The 22246-nt window shown below is 40.0% G+C and overlaps 1 protein-coding gene across 1 annotated transcript in view; it reads right to left on the bottom strand.

Annotated features, from left to right (window-relative positions):
* The window catches only part of Psme4 (proteasome activator subunit 4), a 159730-nt gene that overhangs the window by 33767 nt on the left and 103717 nt on the right, over window positions 1-22246 (bottom strand). The window contains exons 33-40 of the mRNA XM_045137278.1: window positions 15349-15502; window positions 14943-15012; window positions 13069-13194; window positions 12029-12181; window positions 9979-10083; window positions 9122-9213; window positions 6828-6959; window positions 6250-6458 (exon numbers count right to left, since the gene is read on the bottom strand). Coding sequence (XP_044993213.1) covers window positions 6250-6458; window positions 6828-6959; window positions 9122-9213; window positions 9979-10083; window positions 12029-12181; window positions 13069-13194; window positions 14943-15012; window positions 15349-15502 — 1041 coding nt within the window. The remainder of the gene's footprint in view (window positions 1-6249; window positions 6459-6827; window positions 6960-9121; window positions 9214-9978; window positions 10084-12028; window positions 12182-13068; window positions 13195-14942; window positions 15013-15348; window positions 15503-22246) is intronic.

The raw sequence follows: 22246 nt of genomic DNA on the forward strand, positions 1-22246 counted from the left end.
CACCTCACCCCAACAGCTCCTCCAGCTCCCTCAGCCTCTCTTGACACCATGCCTGGTAATGGTTTGATTTTAATCTCTGGAGTTGTAAATAGAATAGAAATTTAAAATGAAAATGTGTAACTTCTGAATAAATGAATGAGTATGTGAAGGGGAAATGGCTGACTAGTCTATATGAAAAGTGCACTTAAGAGGCTGGAGGGATGGCTTAGTGGTTAAGCACTTGCCTGGGAAGCCTAAGGACACCAGTTTGAGGCTCAATTCCTCAGGACCCGAGTAAGCCAGATGCACAAGGTGGCGCATGCATCTGGTATTCATTTGCAGTAGCAGAAGGCCCTGGCACGCCCATATTCTCTCTCTCTCTGGCTTTGTCTATCTGTTGCTCTCAAATAAATAAAAATAAACAAAAGAAAAGAAAAGTGCACTTAAAATGAGTGTGGGTGTATGTATGTATGTTTGGGGCTCACAGCCCTAAGGCAGCAGAATGATTTCTGTTCTGAGCAGTGCCATTTCATTGTGGGTATGTTTTCCACCAAGCCCATTGTACTAGATGGCATAGTCAATTTTTACTGTTGAGTATCCCCCAGAAGGAACACTAAAAGTAATTAAGATCAGAGACAAAAATAAAAATAAAAAAAAGCAAGATTTTCCTACTCTTAAAGAGCTGTAAAATGGCAGGATGAGAAAGCAGCCTATAGCCCTGAGGGAATCTCCCTGGCATTAAGGGGGAAAAAATGGCTCTTTCTCAGCTTCCCTACCTTACAGAGCCAGGGGCTAAAAGCACAGTGAATCTCAGGATCCTGGTCCTAGCATGATGATGAATAAATGCCAAGTGGCTATAAACAGATGGGAACTTTTTTTTTTAAATTTTATTTATTTGAGAGCGACAGACACAGAGAGAAAGACAGATAGAGGGAGAGAGAGAGAATGGGCGCACCAGAGCTACCAGCCTCTGCAAACGAACTCCAGACGCGTGCGCCCCCTTGTGCATCTGGCTAACGTGGGACCTGGGGAACCGAGCCTCGAACCGGGGTCCTTAGGCTTCACAGGCAAGCGCTTAACTGCTAAGCCATCTCTCCAGCCCAGATGGGAACTTCTTTTTTTAAAAAATATTTTTGTTCATTTATTATTTATTTATTTGAGAGTGACAGACACAGAGAGAAAGACAGATAGAGGGAGAGAGAGAGAATGGGCGCGCCAGGGCTTCCAGCCTCTGCAAACGAACACCAGACGCGTGCGCCCCCTTGTGCATCTGGCTAACGTGGGACCTGGGGAACCGAGCCTCGAACCGGGGTCCTTAGGCTTACAGGCAAAGCACTTAACTGCTAAGTCATCTCTCCAGCCCCAGATGGGAACTTCTTGTAAGAAATTTTTAACTGCTTTACGTTTACTTTATCTTTCTATGCTTCTATGGAACTATTAATAGACAATGGCCTCAAGATTTAGAAGTACTCAATACTAAATTTGTAAAAATTTTCTAAAATTTCTAATAATGTTAAATCTGTTTTTATATTTTCTAAAAAAATGTTTCAGGTAAGTTATAAAAAAACAAAGTTCTAAAATCTATATGTTTATTCTGGGTAAATAGTGTAAGTCAAATCTGGTCTACCCTTTCAAAAAGTTATTTCCTTGAAAGAACCTCTCCTTGCCATATTATAATCAAACTATCAAACATACAAACCAAAGAAAAATATTGAAAGCAGTCAGAGAGAAAAATCAAGTTAGCTACAAAGGCAAGCATATCAGGATTACAGCAGATTACTCAACACAAACTTTAAAAGCCAGAAGGGTGTGGAGTGATGTATTCCAAGTCCTGAAAGATAACTTTATCCTGCAAAGCTATCCATTCAGATAGACAGAGAAATAAGGACATTCCGCAACAAAAGCAAGCTAAAGGAGTATTTGAAGATAAAACCAGCTCTACAGAAAATACTTGAAAGAATCCTCCATGCTGAAGAAAAAGAAAAGCACACATATAAGGTAAAACCAAAAGAACTACAAAAAGGGGGGCCCCGCAAAAAAACCCTGAGTCTTAAGGTTAAAATTTACTCATTAATATTTAATTCTCCCTAAGGTTATGATATCTAAAACCCTGCCTCAAAAACTATTTACTATTTTTTCCCCTATTTTATAAGTTAAATAGACCACATTTGAAACATTAAACAGTATTTATCTGTCACACCTGAAAACTATTTACTTTATGGTGAATAATAAAAAAAATGTCTATTCAAAATTATGTTGTGATTTAAGATGTAATTACTCAATTCCTCCAACAATCAGTCGTAATACTTTACTTTTAATTTATGTCATTACTGAACAAGTTTATGAAATTATCAAAGGCAGAATTATAAAGTTGGTTAGGCTGCTTTGGCGTGGTTCCTATGCCGTCATCTTAATCGAAGGTGAAACAGGTTTGAATAGTTATAGATTCTGTCATAAAATGTTTGGAATTCAGTATAGTTCTATAAAATTGGTTTGGAAGAGATTAAAATTACTTCTTTTTGACTCAGCAACTAAGGGTGCTTATTTGCAAAGGCAGATATATACACATAGTAGAACATACATTTGGAAACTGTTTTGGAAATCCTTTGCAGTGGCAAGCGGCCCTAGCTCGATCATTCTCTTTTTCTCAAGGAGACTTGTCTCCTTTTTTCATTAGATCGTGTCAGTTTAATCCAGTTCCTCTATTCTTTGGGTATGTTAAATATAACTAAATTAATTTCAAAAACTGACTTATTCATTGGATGGATATCTTACTCAGCTTTTAAAACTGCTAAATCTTCTCAAAAATATGTATATATATAAAGGTATCTCAATTCTGATAAGCTTTAAAAATTATACAATTTTTCATGTTTTCATATTTAAGCTAAAAATATCACATGATATAGATTTATTTTAAATTCTGTCGGCAGATCTTTTGTTCTTTGTAGCTTCATGTGCCTTAAACATATAAGCTCTATTGTTTGTTAATATCAGACCTTTCCAAAGGTCAGAGTATTATAATTGGGTTTATACAAAGTCCATGATGTTTAGCTATCAATAAGCACGCATCAACATGCCTGGCTAAAATTCTGTGATTTTAGGGCTGGAGAGATGGCTTAGTAGTTAAGTGCTTGCCTGTGAAGCCTAAGGACCCCGGTTCAAGGCTTGATTCCCTAGGACCCACGTTAGCCAGATGTACAAGGGGGCGCATGCATGTGGAGTTCGTCTGCAGTTGCTAGAGGCCCTGACATGCCCATTCTCTCTCTCTCTCTTGCTTTCAAATAAATAAATTAAAAATAAACAATTTTTTAAAAAAATCCTGTGATTTGAAAATGGTTCTTGTCTTATTAAAGCTGATTTTGCTAGATGATTATCACTGAAGTTATAATCTAAATCTTATAAAAAGTGACTTCTTATGATTTTTGTTCTTAAAAAAAGTACAAAGCTCCCCATGTCTTAGGAAAATCCACTCTATACAAACAATGTTAATATAGTTTATCTAAGCTTCATGTAACAGTCACAAATATTTATTTAGTTAATCCCTAAGATTGTTCAATGATAAAAAACTTATTTTAAAAAAATTGCTTCATGTCTGCCATATTGTCTCTAATGCATGTTAAAATCAGATTTGCTTAACCCAACAATGATCAAATTTTATTTTATTCTCAAGCTATGTATAATCAAGTCTCAGTCAAGGTTTCACTTTTTTAATTTTCTTATTTTTGGCATCTAAGTTCATTGCTTACAGAGACACTGATACTTAAAACATGTTTCCTGCCCTTAAAAAAAAAAGAACAAAAAAAAAACACTTAAATTGCTGTTCTATTTCCAGTTTGGGGAACAATTGGTATTTACATTGGTATACAGACTAACCAAAGTTGTTTTCAAACACAGATGCTAAGTTTTTATACTGTTTTGTCTTTTTCTTGACATACAATTTCTAGATTAAATCAACTGAATTAAAGTTATTGATAAAATATTGTTTTCAGGGCTACTAAAATGGTCTGCCTATACTTATAACTGACAAATACTTAAAAGATAAAATGTGTATGCTTTCTATATCCCAGATATAGCTTCTACTGTCACCTGACAACTAAACTAAAATATTATATATTATGTTACATATATTATCTAACCAGATCTGCTTTGCTTACCAGATATGTTCTACACCCTTTTAAGCCAGTGTGTTTTGCTAATCAGATACGTACAGTCTCTCTGAGTGAGTAATAAACATATGTAAAAGCCAAAATCAGTTGGAAAGGTTGGAGTTAAAAGGATCACCAGTATTTTGGTTCCTGCTCCCAGGTCAAAAGGCCACAGATGATGGGACACTTGAATTTAAAAGCCTCTGGTAAGCTACCTGTCTTCTTGATCAGAAAGGATGTGGAAACCCAGAAATGAATTCCAAGTCAGTGTATCTCCAACAGGAGAGTCACATCGGAGGAAAATCAGTCCTTCCAGTATCCCAAAAGAGGGAGGGCCACTTGGTCAGCATGGCCTTAACTTATCCCAGCAGATGACAATGCTAAGAGTCATAGAACTCCTCACAGGTCCCTGAAAGACTCTCCTACAGCAACATCATTGACCTCCAAAATATACAGTTAATTCTGGCAGCCTACATGGTCTTAATAAACCAACGAGAAAAATATAACTACAATATAAACAATAAATTGGAGTAACAGGCTCTCCTGTCTGATGCTTACTTATAGTATTAGATGCTAACATTAACTCAAGTCTCCTGCCTCCTCCTGTCCCTGATTAACTTCACCTGCCCTGACCCCAGCTCCTCCCACTTGCCTTAGCCAGAATCAGAGCTATTCCTCAGACCCCTCCTTCCTTAGCCTTTATCCTATCTCACCCAGGGATAAGTACACTGCCACCCCAATGGACACTCTCCAACTCTCTTGTGTTCCTACTCTTCCCCTGATCCTAAAAGTCCCCTCTGCCTCCTCTTGCCCCAAGGCCTCTATCTCTCACCTCTGAAAGCTCATGCTCAATTTACACCTGGTGTTTTGATGTCATAGCTTTTGATAAGAATAACAGGCTCCTGGGCTGGAGAGATGGCTTAGCGGTTAAGCGCTTGCCTGTGAAGCCTAAGGACCCCGGTTCGAGGCTCGGTTCCCCAGGTCCCATGTTAGCCAGATGCACCAGGGGGCGCACGCGTCTGGAGTTCGTTTGCAGAGGCTGGAAGCCCTGGTGCGCCCATTCTCTCTCTCTCCCTCTATCTGTCTTTCTCTCTGTGTCTGTTGCTCTCAAATAAATAAATAAAAATAAAAATAAAATAAAAAAGAATAGCAGGCTCCTTCATTCTCCCTTCTGTCTTTTCAGTGTACAGAGTCCATCTCCCTCACCTTCTCCATAACAGATGTCTGCTAGCAACTGCCCTGAAGCCAGCTCAATACAGGGATATTATAAAAGAAGTCTTTCATTCAGGACAAGTCATAACAACATGCTACACTGCTGCTATCTCCCCACCCTGCCACCTCTAGCCACCATGAAACTGCCTCCTCATCACCTGCCCTGAAGAGACACCCATTGGCCACATTATCCAGTGACCCCCCCCCCCCCCCGCCCCATAAGAACACATTACCCTTATGGTCAGCATGAAAAAAGTTAGCCTTAACATTAACAAAAGGCTGGAATGTTAGGTCAGGACAATGTAGTCAGCAGGAGGGCAACAGAGACACAAGGAAGTGGGTCATTCCACATTCCTCAAGGAACCACCCAGCTATTATCCCTTCCCTTGCCTAAGGATGCCCCAGGTCTAGGTTTCCTGCCCTTTATCTCCCACCAGGTCACTTCTGGTCTCACACTCTATGGCTAATGTAAAGAACAAAGGAGTTCCCTCCCTTCCTCACTTTCCCCCAACTGAAAAGTTCTATATAGCCCACTATCTGTAATCTCAAAGCTGACTGCTCTTGAGAGTCAGTCCTGGCAGCTTGTGTTTTTCCTGAATAAAAGCTTCCATCTTTGCCTCAGAGTGCTCTCCGTGATCTTGGTCACTCCTGAATCTTACAGGGCACAGGCTGGTGGGAGATGGTTCAGCAATTAAAGATGCTTGCTTGCAAAGCCTGCTGGCCCAGATTCAATTCCACAGTACCCATATAAAGCCAGATGCACAAAGTGGCACACACATCTGAAGTGCTATACACCCTCTTCTCCATTATTCTCTCCCTTAATAAACATATATTTTTTGAAAAAAGGTAGGAAAAACTCCAAATTGAAAATACATGTTTTCAAGTGAATTTTTACTGATTTTTAATGACTCACTGGTTTTTAAGAGTTTAATGCCCTGAGTTCGTTCATCTTCTTCACCAATCCCATTTTCTTCCATAACATGGTTCTGAATTTCTTCATCTACATCCATAAGTGGTTTCAATTTCTCTAGGACTCGAACAGTAAACTCGGGGATACAAGGGGATGTTGTTGGCGCAGTATTTGGCAATGAAACATCTATCATGAATATGTAGGTCAGCACGCTGTTAAAATACATGATAAAAAGTTTCACATTATCATTACTAGTAAGGTTCAAAAGTTGAGATCCATCCAAAGTCAATATTCCCATGAAAACTCTTGGAGAGGGTCTCAGATAACCCCTAGGTAATCAGCCTTATGATGCTGAGGCATTAAGCCCGAAATGCAGTGACTGCTCACTTCGAGCTCTGAGTAAACTGTTTTTCTAGTTTATACTCATTCTTACCTTACTTTACATAACAGAATAGTGAACAGAACACAAGAAAACAACACAACCCAACTCATTAGCAACATAACCTGTATGCACTGTTGAATATCCAAACTTAATGAAAGAAATCTACCCAAACCACACCACAGAGTAAAATCATACCTACCTTCCAATTCTTTCCCTGACATTTTTGTAAACTTGAGTGAGTTTGGGTTCCAAGTACTTCAGTAGTCTGTGTAATAGCTCAGGTACTCTCCATTCTTGCTGGGCAAGGCCACCTTGTAGCACATAGAGTCGGCTAAAATTACAGGACAGAAGTGTCAAGATTCTCTTTTTAGGGCTGAAGAGATGGCTTAATGGTTAAGGCGCTTGCCTGCAAAGCCAAAGGACTCAGGTTTCATTCCCCAGGACCCATATCAGCCAGATGCACAAGGTCGTACATGCATCTGGAGTTTGTTTGCAGCAGCTGAAGGCCCTGATATCCCATTCTGTATATGTTTCTTTCATTTTGTCTCTCAAATTAAATAAAAATAGAGATTCCTTTTCTATACTGATGGCAGAGATATATATTGCCTATATTTCTTTTTCTATTAAATCTATATTATAACCTTTCTATAAACTTAAACTTTGCTTCAATTAGCTAGGCATAGTGGCACATGCCTTTAATCCCAGCACTCAGGAAGCAGAGGTAGGAGGAACACCATGACTTTGAGACTACACAGTGAATTCCAGGTCAGCCTGGGCTAGAGCAAAACACTACCTCAAAAAACCAGAGTCAAAAAGTCAAGTCTTCTCATGAATGAACTTTACAAAAATATATGCATTTTATTTATTTGAGAGAGAAAGAGAGTGAGAGAGAGATAATGGGTATCCCAGGGCCTCCAGACACTGCAAACAAACTCCAGATGCAGTGTCCCCATGTGCATCTTGTTTATATGGGTCTTGGAGACTCAAACTGGGAACCTTTGGCTTTACAGGCAAGTATTTAACAGCTAAGCCATCTCTCCAGCACATGAATGAACTTTAAAAAAAAAAATTATTTTATTTTTCAGAGAGAGAAAGAGAGAATGGGCATGCTAGGGCCTTTCTGCCACTGTGAATGAACTCCAGACGCATGCACCTCTGAGCACATGTGCGTCATTGCACACTTGCATCACTATACATCTGGCTATGCAGCACCTGGAGATTCGAACATGCTTTCTTAAGCTTCACAGGCAAGTGTCTATACTGGCAAGCCATCACTCCAGCCCTGAACTTTTTGTTAATTGAGATTTTCCCAATAGCTGTTTTTCCTATTACTCCCTGCTTTTCATTGGTTTTGTATGTCTTTGCCAAGTGAAATGTTTTATAAACTAATACTCTCTTCTTTGTATCTTTTTTTGGGGGGAGGGAGTCAGTACTGGGTGTGGGGGCCAAGGAGATGGCTCAGTGATTGAAGGTGCTTATTTGCAAAACCTGCCAACATGGGATCAGATTCCCAACAACTATGTAAAGCAGATGTAGGGTAGCACATACATCTATAATACCAGGGTGCCTATAACAATGGGAGTTCACTAGAATCCAAAGCTCTCAGGCTAGCTAGTGTGATGTTCGTTTACAGTGGCAAAAGATCCTCCAACTTCCCTTCTGACTTCCACACGAGTGCTATGGTGTGTGTGTACATGCCCACTCACACATACACACAAGTAAAAAAAATTTAAAGAGAAGTGATGAAAGCCAGACATGGTGGTATATGCATTTAATCCTGTTACTCATGAGGCAAAGGTAGGATTGCCTTGAGTTCAAGGCCAGCCTTAGACCACAGAGTGAGTTCCAGGTCAGCCTGAGCTAGACCCTATGTTGAAAAAAATTTAAAAAATAGAAGAGATGTGATGAAGTTATCTATAATGGCAAGGTAAAGGACAATACCAAGAGACAATCTGACAGCAAATAAGACTAGATAGCTTATGTTGGAATTGCTCTAGTTGCCTAAAATATAATCAATATTGGGCTGGAGAGGGCTTTGTGGCAAAAAGTGCTTGCCTGCAAAGCCTAAAGACCCTTGTTCAACTCTCCAGACCCCTTGTAAGCCAGATGCACAAAGGTGAAGCAAGCACAATGCCCACTGTACAGGCAACTAGAGCTCAAGTGCAGTGCCCGAGGCCCTGGTACACCAATTCACTCTCTCTCTCAAATAAAAAAAATAAAAATAAATTAAAAAAAATCAAGCTCTTCCAAAATAATGTCATATGAGAATATAGACAATTCACTCTTCTTTTTCTTTTCTGTTTGTTTTGAGACAGGGTCATGTTATACAATTCTGGCTGGCTTGCTCTAGGTATCACCCAGGTTGGCCTTAAATTTATGATCCTCCTGCTAGGATTCTCTAATCCTAGGTGTGTGTGCTATCTAGTCCTGTAATTCATTTTTATTTATCCATTAGTTAACACAGAAGGTTTGATGGATTTTCTTTTTATTTACCATGCATCTACAAAGGAACCTCCTTCACCGCTCAAAGGCGATTCCAAAAGCAGCTCAAAAAGCCAATGAAGCTTCCGGGGATCTCTGCTCTCCTATATTGAACATATAACGTAGTCATTAAATAGGGGGCCTAAGTTCTATAAATAAATCATACTCAGTTACATTAAAATAATAGCACATAAGTATACACAAGCCAACCAAACTAAAACTGGTGAGCCAAAACCAAATATAATTATCATAATTCATGTTAAAGCTGAGAAAACTGATAAATAGGTAGTCCTTAAATAGAAATACATGAGCTATAGGTGTGTTTGGTTTAAAAATAACATCACCCACCACGGCTCAGGGAATTTCACAGAAGAGGGGGCAGAAATATTCAAACAGCCACAGTGGTGAGGGAATATCCAAAAGCACTGCCCCCACCTCCCAGTGACTGACTGACATTCCCACAACTCAAAACTCCACAACCCCATGGGAAATAGCAGCAATTCAAGAGGAGGGCCCTCAGAGGAATGAGGGCAAGTCAGGATGTTACCAACACATGATGCAGCCATACAAGGTATATATTTAATAAAACCTGTGTTTTATATTACATAGCTTTTACTATATTTAGCGACATTTCTAAATATATGATTTCTTACTCCACTTAAAAATGCATGGCTATATCAAGAAGGTATCAAAATCACTTAAGGGTTATCATTCAAATGTTATGGGCAAGCATGAAAAGCACTATCTTCAATTATGTAATATGACAAAGGAATGACAAAAATTTTGAGATTCTAGAGGTATAATGAGGTTTCCTTCATTTTGAAACAGGGTATCAAATAAATTGAAAAAGAAGAAAGTGAAGCACTTACACAGGAAGTTGCTATACAAGTTCCCCAGTCATTGTAAGTCTCAACTGTAATGTTGGACAGGGCTATTCTAAGTAGAGGGCACAGAAGCTCCCAAAGCTTCTCCACCTACTCAAAATGAAGCACATAGGTAAAGGTTAATATTCAGGACACGTACATATACAAAAACGCTTGCATCATTTAAAATTGTAGATCGCCCAAATAATCCAAGAAGGGATCTTATTATCCACCCTCTTCCCTGAGAGTATTACTCAGCCAAACAGGGAAAACTTTATATGGTTTCTTATAAAATCTCTCCTGTGCAAAGAAGTTATCTGAAAATTTTGCCATTGTGCCACTTTTTGCAACTGGTTTTACATGGAGTCTGGGGAACTGAACCCACACCAGCAGGTCTTGCAAGCAAGCACCTTTAACTGTTGAGCCATCTTTCCAGCCTGGACTTTCATTTTATAAGACTTTCAGTGAAAGCACCAGGTACAGATTTAAAAAGAAAAGAAGGAAATGTACTTTGGAAAATAGCTAACTCAAAATAGCTCTAAATATAAGACAACAAGGGCATAGGTGACTTTTTAAAACTTATTTCTTATAAACAAAAGTACTCAGAATCCTACTAAAAGCTGACCCCAAACTGTATTTGTGTATTCTCTTTGAGAAACAGTGGCCTGTCATTTGCTTAGGCATTCCCTACATTTGACCAGGTAATTTTCAGCTTAGTGTATTGTGCTACCAAACTAACCTCAGGGTAATGGTGTTGAGACTGAACCTTTCAAAGGAGTGTCATTCTGAAAAGGAAGTTCAAATTCAAATTGCTTGTAAGATAAGACCCACAATGGAGACAAGCAGAAGGCCATGAGACATGACTTGATGGGAGACTCAGGAGGCTTCAAGAAACTCACTTCCATGTAAGCACCAGCGAAATGATGGTGTCCAATGTCACAAGACACAAATTCCAGGACTTTTCTTGTTTGTGAGAGAAGCTAGGTGGCCTTGCTTTAAATTAAACATGACTTTTTCTGAGTCTCCACACTTAGAATATTGGCAAATAATTCAAATGCGTTGAATGCTGCCTACAGACCATGACTTGTGATGCTTAATCAAAGAAAAATAAACATTTTGGGTACCTTTTTGTTTTTGAAGACAAGGTCTCATATAATTGAGAAGGAGTTAGAAAAAGGCTCATATGATAATTCTTAAGCTGATTTCTGGCTCCTTACAGCACACATTTGTCCTGCTGTCTGCAAACTGCCTCAGAGCTAGAATTACTCAGATGTGCAAGGAGTTCAAGCCTAGTCCCTTTGGGACAATACAACCAGGTGTGCTGGCTCCTTCTGGCTTCTTTCCAGCTCCTGGGATATTCATCTCCCAAAACTTGAGGTCCTCACCACTGGAAAGTTCTTATCCTTCCCACCTTAGCAGCTTTGCTGCTGCCAGGGTAGGAAAGAATATTTTGGTTTTGCCTTTTGAGTCTTAAAGTGCAAGGCCTCTCTTTTAGAATATCCCTTTCCATGTCCCCCCACCCAGGCCCATGGACTCTTACATGGGCCCTTAAACCCCATACCCACTCTTAAAATGGAATGGTTTACAGAAATCATCCTTCTCAGTTTGTTTTCTCAATTCTTTGTTAGAACAGACATGAACTCAGGTATGGGGTTTATAACCCCCCCCAAAACCCTCCAGTCTCAAACTTGACATGCACCTGAGAATAACCTTGAACTTCTGACACTCCTGCCTCTACCCCCCAATAGCTGTAATTACAGAATGTGACATCATGCATGGTTTATGTGGTGTTGAGAATTGAACTCGGCTTTGTGCATGATTAAAAAAGAACATCTACCAACTGAGTTATATTCCCAACCCCATTACTGGCAGAATAATATTAGAGAATGTAAGCTGGGTATGTTTGCACATGCCTGTAATTCTGGCACTCAGGAGGTATATAATCATCCTAGAGTATTTAGCAAGTTTAAGTCAGACTGGACCATGTGAAACCTTGTCTAAAACAGTTCAAAACAAATACAAACCCTACAGAAAATGTACTGCATGATCACATCACCTTTTCAAATGTCCAATGCTTAGAACCTCTTATTAAGCCAGCTATAATTTCTGCAACACATCGCTGGGTGCTTTCATGAGAATCTGCAACCAAACGTTCTAAATGGGGCTTTAGAACTGGTAGAAATGCATCATCAAAATTTCTGAATATACCCTACAAAAACAAAGTCAAAGTAATTTAGTATTGAAATTGTTCTTACATTAATTATAACTGTGTTTGCAATTACCGTCTTTATTAATTGAAGACCCAATGTTCATTCCTTTAAAACTTAACTGCTTAACAATGTCTATGTTACAATGGTAAAATTGCTATTTTGTGTATCATGTTAGCAGTAAACTATAAAATGCATGCATTTTTTTCCCTTATAGTGCTAATCCTAAACATTAAAGTACTCAAACACTTGCCCCCATGGTAGTTTGAATGTATGGCTCCATAGACTCAGGTGTTTTATTAAAGCTGAATTTGCAACTTCGTGCTAGAGTGGGAGCATGTCACTGGAGGCAGATCTTAAAAGTCCAGCCATTATGTGGGTTTAGGGGAAGATTTGAATTCTAGCCCACAGGTCTGTGGAGAGAGCAGTTTGGGCTCTAGAGGTGTGCTGACTGCTTGGTGGTCTGTCTGTCTCTCTGTCTCTCTCTCTCAGTACTTAGATGTACAGAAGTAGCTTCCTTCGTCATTGGTGGAACTTTCCCTGAGTCTGTAAGCTTGAAATAAACCTGTTCTTCCCATAAACTGTCTGGTTGGATATTTGTCCCAGCAACATGGAACTAACTACAACATCCCCCCCAAAAATAAGTGTTTTTTTTTAATTTTTAGATTTTCATTAACATTTTCCATGATTATAAAAAAAATCCCATGGTAATTCCCTCCCTTCCCCCAAAATAAGTGTTTTTAAAAACAAGCGAAGATCAACATGATTAAGTATAAATTCCAGTACCATTTTAGATCTAGATAGAAGGCTAAATTCAAACTTTGATCAACTATAAATCTAAAAACTGTTCCATAACTTTATAAAGAGGATATACAAGTAACATAATTACCTTAAAGAGGCAAAAACGTCGGGGATTAAATTTATCTTTTCCTTTTCTGTCTTCTAAAGATAGAAAAGTGATGAACTGTTCAACAAACTTGGGATCAGAAAAATGATCATATATGATCTGTTCTGCCTATAAAGTTAAGAAAGAACAATATTCAAATAAATAAAATAAAAAAAAAGAAAGAACAATATTCACAGTTTAAAATTATTTTAGGATATGATTCTGAAAAGACTTGGATTGACTAGAAGGCTATTAGTTCATCCAAAGCAATTTTAAATTCTCACCAAAACTACAATATTGTCAACAAACCAAAAATATCACACCACTAAAATGCTATCTAGGGCTGGAGAGATGGCTTAGCGGTTAAGCGCTTGCCTGTGAAGCCTAAGGACCCCGGTTCGAGGCTCGGTTCCCCAGGTCCCACGTTAGCCAGATGCACAAGGGGGTGCACATGTCTGGAGTTTGTTTGCAGAGGCTGGAAGCCCTGGCGCGCCCATTCTCTCTCTCTCCCTCTATCTGTCTTTCTCTCTGTCTGTCGTTCTCAAATAAATAAATAAATAAATAAATAATTTTAAAATGCTATCTATAAAAAATAGAACTTTTGTTTTAATTGCTCAAGTATGAATCTCATTTCTCACACTACAAATGAAACCCCCAAAATATTTGCTTTAATAAATGAAGATTAAATGCTTTTGTGTCAGGTAATTAATGTGCAACTTACAAAACCCCTCAAACGTAAAAACCAAACTAGCAAACCATTTTGATATTTGTATAACACTACATGTTAAAAGGCAAGTTGTTCAGAATCAGGAAATTTATTCCACCAATAACCTGATGAAAACTTAAAAGTTCTTCACTTTCAAAGTAAGAAAGCAGTAAGTACAATGAGGACTGAAGACAATTTTATTGTGCTTTCTTCCTTTGCTCGGTTAGTTTTTTGAGACTATAGCATAGGCTGGCCTTGAACTCATAGTAGTCCTGAGTTTAGAGGTTACAAGTTGTAGTGGTTTGATTCAGGTGTCCCATAAACTTATGTGTTCTGAATGCTAGGTCCCCAGAGCTGGTGGCAATTTGGGAATTGGGGTTTCCTAGAGATGATATGTTGTTGGGGGTGGGCTTATGGGTATTATAGCCAGCCTCCCCTTGCCAGTGTTTGACACACTCTCCTGTTACTGTTGTCCACCTTATGTTAGAGCAAGGATATGGTGTTCACTCTCTGCTCATACCATTGTTTTCCCCTGCCATCATGGAGCTTCCCCTTGAACCTGTAGGCCAAAATAAACTCTTTCTACAAGCTGCTCTTGGTTGGATGTTTCCTGCCAGCAATACAAAGCTGACTACAACACAAGTGTATATCACATCAAGCCTGGCTTGACTAAAAAGTTGTAACTTAAATCTAAACATTTACTTCTAAATACCTATAACGTATATGAAGTTTATACCAGCTAGGAATGGTAGATTATGCCATTCTTAGTACTTTGGAGGCAGAGGTAGTAGGATTGCTGTGAGCTCAAGGCCATCCTGAGACTACATGAAGAATTCCAGGTCAGCCTGGGCTAGAGTGAGACCCTACCTTGAAAAACCAAAAGTTTATAGCAGTCAGAACTAATAGAATTAATCTGTAGCTAACTATAGAAAGTATTCAAGGGAATGCTAAAGGCCATAGTTAACTTGAGATCAACTATGAGTATGTTAAGACTAGTATTAACTGGCACTTAAGGGTGATGAGGAAGTATAATTGCATATGTATTCATATTTATTCAATGCTATACTGAAATACCTGAATTTGGGGCAAGGAAAAGGGCCAGAATTAAGATTTAATTCATCAGTAGCCAAAACTAAGATGCATTTTAAACCATGGTGAAATGAATGCTTACCTCTGTCATATCCTCCCTGCTTCTGCCAAGCTTAGGTTGCTCGTCCATCCCAGCATAAACAACCATATTTCTATACAGGGGGAGTTTACAATTATAATATGCACAAAAGAATACGTAACATCTTCATGGGTAAAGTATTTAAAGACACTTCTAATGAATATTCTAACTGGATATCAGGTTTGAGGAAACCTTAGTTAGTATGCTGACAACAGTGTCAGTCTTAAAAAGCGCTACAGATCATTGTTTCCTGATAACATATAGCACTGTAATCAATAATGACTGATAAGCATTTCTCTGGGTTAGTTTAGGCATATGTATTATTGGTAGAAACCTAAGTATAAATATTAGACTCCCTAGATCTCACGTAAGCAAGACATGAAGGTGACGCATGTGCAAGGCAACTTACTTTGGCCAGGTGTAGTATCCCCAATGAGTTTTTTCAACAAAGCAACTTGACTCCCATTCTTTCTTCGTTCTTGGTATACTTTTACTATCATAATGCAACCAATGATTATCAGGTCTATCACCAGCAAGAATTTTGGTAGGTTTTGGACAGCCACCTAAAGAAAACAATTATCACATCTGATTAATTTAAAAACATTCATTCTGGTCTGAAATGATGGCTCAGCAGTTAAAAGCATCTGTTTGCAGGCCAGCTTGGGTTCAGTTCCCCAGCTACCCATGTAAGCCAAATGAATAAAAGTGGACCAAGTGTCTTAGAGTTTGTTTGCAGTAGCAAGATGCCCTGGTGCACTCATACATAAATTAATAATTTTAAGAAAACCCTCACCCAATCTTTGTAACAATAACAATAGCAACAACAACCACAAAAAAAAAAAAAAAAAAAAAAGATAAGATGGCAAAGAAGTAGTAACCACGCCAGAGTAGCCTAGGGAAGAAAAAGCCAAAAGAATAATAATAAAAAGCAGCAAAACACACTCTTCTACTAAAAAGTGAAGTGTATAAGAATTACCAATGGCAGCAGAGCAGTAGGAGAGATCTAGAGCCCACACAGGCAGGCAGAAGTGGCTCTAGCAGTGGCAGCAGAGGTCTGCGGGGCCACAGCTGTAAGGCTCAGCTTGAGCCACAGGAAGAGCCAGGTGAGGAGATTTTCCACTCACACTGGAGCTCCTTGCAAACACAAGAAGTGTGAAGGGGGGCCACAGTGACCAATGGAGGAGCAGCAGATCACAAGGTAGAGGATAATATGGAGCAGTGGGAGAACTAGAGCCACCATCCACAGCCTCCCTCCCCCACTGCCAGGGTAAGCGCCAGCTAGCACCAAGGACCTAGGGGAGGGAGATCACAGCACACAGCACCAGCAACCAGACAAGCATACTCAATGACCCAGCCAGCCTACTTGAACCCACATGCACCAAAGAGGGACCCAAGCAGAAGCACAGCATAACTGAGACCAAAATCATCCCAAAAGGTAACTGGGATTACATCAGGTCAGTGCCCACCAAATAAACCTGGCATATAGGCTTGAATCGGAAGTGCTAATTGCACCCTCTTAACAGGATAAATTATACGTTAAATCAGATGGATGGGCAGATTTGACATTCTTAAATATTTGGGGCTTGTCATTTGTTGCTTCCTGATTTATAGTCACTTTTTTTCTTCTGTTGTTCATTAGGAAAGGGCCTCACTTGGTCACAAGCTGACTCAGAACCCTCAACAGACCAGAAATCTTAACCTTCTAATTGACAGTATTAAGGATGTGGGGGCAACACACACCCTAAGAGACTGTGACTTTGTTTGTTATCATAATACCCACTATTACATAAACACTGTGATTTTCATTGAATGTGTACATTGTTTAGTAAAATTTTAGAATCTACCTGTATTTTGTTCTACTCAGTCTACTTGAATACTCTCATAGCAGGCAAACCCAACATCAAGGATCACTTTTATAGATACTCTGAGAGTCTTAAGAGCCACAACTAGGACCTTAAACTCCTACCATGAAGATACATAACATCAGATTGATACATCCAATAATACTGCAGCTAACTAGAAAATCCAAGCATTAAATTAATCCAAGATGCAAAAATATGTATAACATAAGAAACACCAAAAATCAAGACAATATAAATCCACCAAAAATATTAATGCATCAGAAATGACCTCCAGTGAGAATGAGTTACAGGAAATGCCTGAGAAATATTTTAAAAGAATGATTACAAATATGCTCAAAGAAGTCAAAGAGGAAATCAAAAGAATGAAAGAGGAAATCAAAGGAATCACAGAAGACACAGGATACCAATTGAATGAAATGAACAGGTCAATACAAGACATGACTAAGGAAATAAAGAAAAACCTGTCAGAATTACTAGCAATGAAGAACACAGTCAATGAAATAAAAAATTCTGTAGCAAGGCTCACCAGAAGAATGGATGAAGGAGAGGACAGAATATCTAATCTAGAAGACCAGGTGGCAGGTCTAATACAGTCCAACAAAGAGAAAGACAAACTAATAGGAAAGTATGAATGGGGATTTCAAGATATTTGGGACACTATGAAAAGAAAAACAAAAGAATTCAGGGTATAGTAGGAGAATAATTTCATTCCAAAGGCATTAGCAGGTGTTTTCAACAAAATCATAGAAGAAAACTTCCCCCAAATTGGTAAAGAGATATCAATGCAGATGCAGGAATACTTTAGAACATCAACCAGACAGAACCGGGAAAGAACCTCTCCTCACCATATTATAATTAAACTACCAAACATACAAACCAAATAAAATCTACTGAAAGCAGTTAGAGAGAAAAATCAAGTTACCTACAAAGGCAAGACTATCAGGATCACAGCATATTACTCAATACAAACTTTAAAAGCCAGAAGGGCTGGGAGTGATGTATTCCAAGTTCTGAAAGATAACAATTGTCAACCAAGATTACTTTATCCCACAAAGCTATCCATTCAAATAGACAGAGAAATAAGGACATTCCACAACAAAAGCAGACTAAAGGAATATTTGAAGATAAAACCAGCTCTTCAGAAAATACTTGAAAGAATCTTCCATGCTGAAGAGAAAGAAAAGCACACATATAAGGAACCTGGAAAAAAACAAACCATACTCAAATACTAGTTAACACAAGAGAGCAAAGGTAAAACGGAAAGAACTACCCCCCCCAAAAAAAAAGGCAAGAATAAATATTCACTTTTCAATAATATCTCTTAATATCAACGGCCTCAATGCCCCAACCAAAAGACATAGGTTTGCAGACTGGGTTAAAAAGCAGGATCCTACAATTTGTTGCCTCCAAGAAACCCACCTTTCTACAAAGGATGGACACTACCTTAGGGTGAAAGGTGGGAAAATGGTGTTTCAAGCAAATGAGCCTAGAAAACAAGTAGGAATTTCTATCCTAATATCTGACAAGGTAGAGTGCAATCCAACATTAGTAAAGATAAGGAAGGTAGGTTTCTATTGATTAAAGGCACACTCCAACAGGAGGACATTACAATACTAAATGCACCTAACATGGGAGCTCCCAACTTCATCAAACAAACGCTATTAGAACTAAGGTCACAGATAACACCAAACACAGTTGTAGTGAGTGACTTCAACAGCCCACTCTCATCAATTGACAGGTCATCCTGGCAAAAATAAACAGAGAGGCATCTGGGCTAAATGAGGTCATAGAAGAAATGGACCTAACAGATATAAACAGGACATTTCATACAAATGCTGCAGAATACACATTGTTTTCAGCAGCACATGGAAGGGCAGGATTCCTTACAACGTGCTCCTCCAGACACAAAATGGCCTGGATATCCGTGACCTCACAGTGCCTGACGCTACCTACACAAGACCATCATAACAGGAGGGAAAGATCATGACATCAAAATAAGAGAGAGACTGATTGAGAGGAGGATGAGGAATGATGGAGAGTGGAGTTTCAAAGGGGAAAGTGGGAGGAGGAAGGGCATTGCCAAGGTATATTGTTTACAATCATGGAAGTGGTTAATAAAAAAACATTTCGTAATATTCTCTCCAGGACCACATGGGGAGATAAGTGTACTTCAGGGGCAGAGCACTTGACAGCACGGCTGAAGCCCTGGGTTGAATCCTGAGTGCTAAAAAGGAGGAGCGGAAAACCACATAATGACAAGCAATTAAATGGGGGATTTTGAACCACAGATTAGAAGATGGGATTTATTCAATAATGATCTTAGGATAAATATTTGATCAGAGAATTGTGGCATACCAAAACTAAAGGAGTTTGTTAAAAATGTAGTTTTAATTAATTTCAAGTTAACAGTACTTTTATATTCAACTTCCATAAATATTTTTCATCTACTTTACTATTTCCTTCACAAAATTACTTTATACTTTGTCTTCATAGCAACAGAACAAATATTTGGGTCAATAACAACAAAAAAATATTTTAAGAGGGGCTTCTGGTCAAGATGGTGTCCACCTAACTGTGTGGCAACTCACAGGAAGGAAAGTCAAGGAATCAAGGGGTCACTTGGATTTTTAGGGGGAGAGCTATCTCTAACAGATCACAAGTGGGAGTGTGTGGAGGGGCAAAAAAGGGAATCGGCTGATTCCCAGGCTCTTGGGTAATCCACCTGTCCCCCAATAGGGCACCCTAACCAGACTCAGAGCCTCAGGCTGCTCTCTCAGTAACTGTAGGCAACAAGACCCAGGCAAGGGAGCTCCACCTGTGCCACCAGGCTCAGGCAACTGCTGGGATCCACACCGGCCCCCAGGAGTCTTCAGACCCCTCACCTCCCACTCCTGTCCCACTCTACCCCGCCCTGCTCATCAAACTTTGGAATCCCGTAGCTGGGCATGGTGGCGCACGCCTTTAATCCCAGCACTCGGGAGGCAGAGGTAGGAGGATCGCCGTGAGTTTGAGGCCACCCTGAGACTACATAGTTAATTCCAGGTCGGCCTGGGCTAGAGTAAGACCCTACCTCAGAAAAAAACAAAAACAAAAAAACAAAACAAACCAAAAAAAAACACCTTTGGAATCCCTCTACTCTGCCCCACCCACCCCTTGACTTCCACTCTGCCTGGCTTGCCCCTGACCCTGTACTTCAGATCAACCCGCTTGGCCTTGCCCCTATGTGAATTCTGACCCCTCTGCCCGGCTCCACCCTTGAGCCCATGTTTCTTGAGTTTGCAACTTCTCTAGCACCTGACTTCAGACCTGTTCTGCTCAGCTCTGCTTGGGACTCTGCACCAGCCCCCTGTGAATTCAGAACTGCTCTGCTCTACCCCAGCCTACCTCTGCAGCTGGCTCCACCTGGTCCAGTATTTTCCTTCCACCTGCTCTGCTTGGCCCTACCCCTGCAATCCACCCTCAACTCCCTGGACTTCAGTCCTGCTCTGCACATGGCCCCTGAGAATTCAGACCTGGTCTGCTGCACTCTAACCTGTTCTGACCCCAGGCAAGTCTTGACCATCCCCACTCTGTCCCTAAGCAACATGGCCCCGTGCTCCACACCCAAGACCATCACTGCAGCTCACTCCACCTTGCCCTGTCACCACTAGACCTCTAACCACCTGCTCTGCTTGGCCCAGCCCCCCCCCCCCCCCCGTGACATCAGATCCAACCAACCACTTGACCCTGGCCTCACAGGAATTCTTACCCCCCTTTACTCTGCTTCACCCCCAACCCACTGGACTTCAGACCAGGTCTGCTCTGCGCAGAACCCATCCCCAAGCTCCATCCCTGCCCTGGTGCCTATCTCTGCAGCCCTCCACCACCCCTGCCCTTCTTGACCACAGTCTCATTCTCCCTGTTCCCACACTGTGATGGGCAACCACAATGCAAAAGAAATAACATAAAAAAATCAAATGCAAGTAAATCCAATAAGATCTCCCAGTCCTACCATGGAAGTCTAGAATCAAAATATAGAAGGTGGGCTGGAGAGATTGCTTAGCAGTTAAGCTCTTGCCTGTGAAGCCTAAGGACCCCAGTTCAAGGCTCGATTCCCCAGGACCTACGTTAGCCAGATGCACAAGGGGGCACACGCGTCTGGAGTTCGTTTGCAGTGGCTGGAGGCTCTGGCATGCCCATTCTCTCTCTCTCTCTCTCTCTCTCTCTGTGTCACTCTCAAATAAATAAAAACAAAATAAAAAGAAAAACATAGAAGAGACAATAGGATTAGAAATCCAAAATGAAGTTATGAGCAATGCAACCCTGATCAAGCTACTGGTAGAACTTGCACAAAAGCAGCAAAGGACTGATGATCGTGTGGATGCTGCCATCACTGGCCTAGACTTAATAGATAAGAAAATAGAAAGGGTCCAAACACAGTTAAAGTATATAAAGGAAAGTGAAAAAAAAAAAGAAGACCTAAAAAGCCAGCTGGCTATGCTAAATGAAGACATAAGGAAATGAAAGGAAGAATTCCAAGAAGCATTAAGAAAATCAGAAGATGGGGCTGGAGAGATAGCTTAGCGGTTAAGCGCTTGCCTATGAAGCCTAAGGACCCCAGTTCAAGGCTCGATTCCCCAGGACCCACGTTAGCCAGATGCACAAGGGGGCACACGCATCTGGAGTTCGTTCACAGTGGCTGGAGGCCCTGGCGTGCCCATTCTCTCTCTCTGCCTCTTTCTCTTTCTGTCACTTTCAAATAAATAAATAAATAAAAATAAACAAAAATAAAAAAAAAAAAAAAGAAAATCAGAAGATGATGTGAAAAGAGAATTTGACAGAGGGATGGAAACCATACAAAGAATAGTAGTAGAAAACACAGAACTAATTGAACAAGCCCAAAACTCCTTAGAGGCTCTCATGAGCAGAGTCAGCCAGGTGGAGGATAGAAACTCAGATCTGGAAGACAAAACAGAAGAAACAGTTCAAGAGTACAAAAGTTTCAGTAAGTTCAAAAATTTCAGTGAACAGAACATCAGGATAATGTGGAATACCCTCAAACTTCTGAACATTCTGATCAACGGAATACGAGAAGGGGAAGAAATTCAGACCAAAGTCATGAAGAACTTATTCTATAAAATAATTGAAGAATCAACTTTCCCACTCTCTCAAAAGAAAGGCCCATCAAGATAAAAGAAGCCAACAGAACTCCAATTAGATGGGACCAAAGGAGAAACTCTCCAAGACATGTTGTCATTAAGCCTGTAAACACTGACATCAAAGAAAAAGTCCTAAAAGCAGGTAGGGAAGAACAACATATCACATTTAAAGGTAACCCCATCAGAATCACTTCAGACTTCTCCATGGAAACCCTGAAAGCTAGAAGGGCCTGGGATAGAGCACTGCAAAGTCTAAGAACCTATGGCTTCCAACACAAACTACTCTACCCAGCAAAAGTATCCCTCA

Source organism: Jaculus jaculus, chromosome 18 (genome assembly GCF_020740685.1).
Source record: "Jaculus jaculus isolate mJacJac1 chromosome 18, mJacJac1.mat.Y.cur, whole genome shotgun sequence".
Lineage (NCBI taxonomy): Eukaryota > Metazoa > Chordata > Mammalia > Rodentia > Dipodidae > Jaculus > Jaculus jaculus.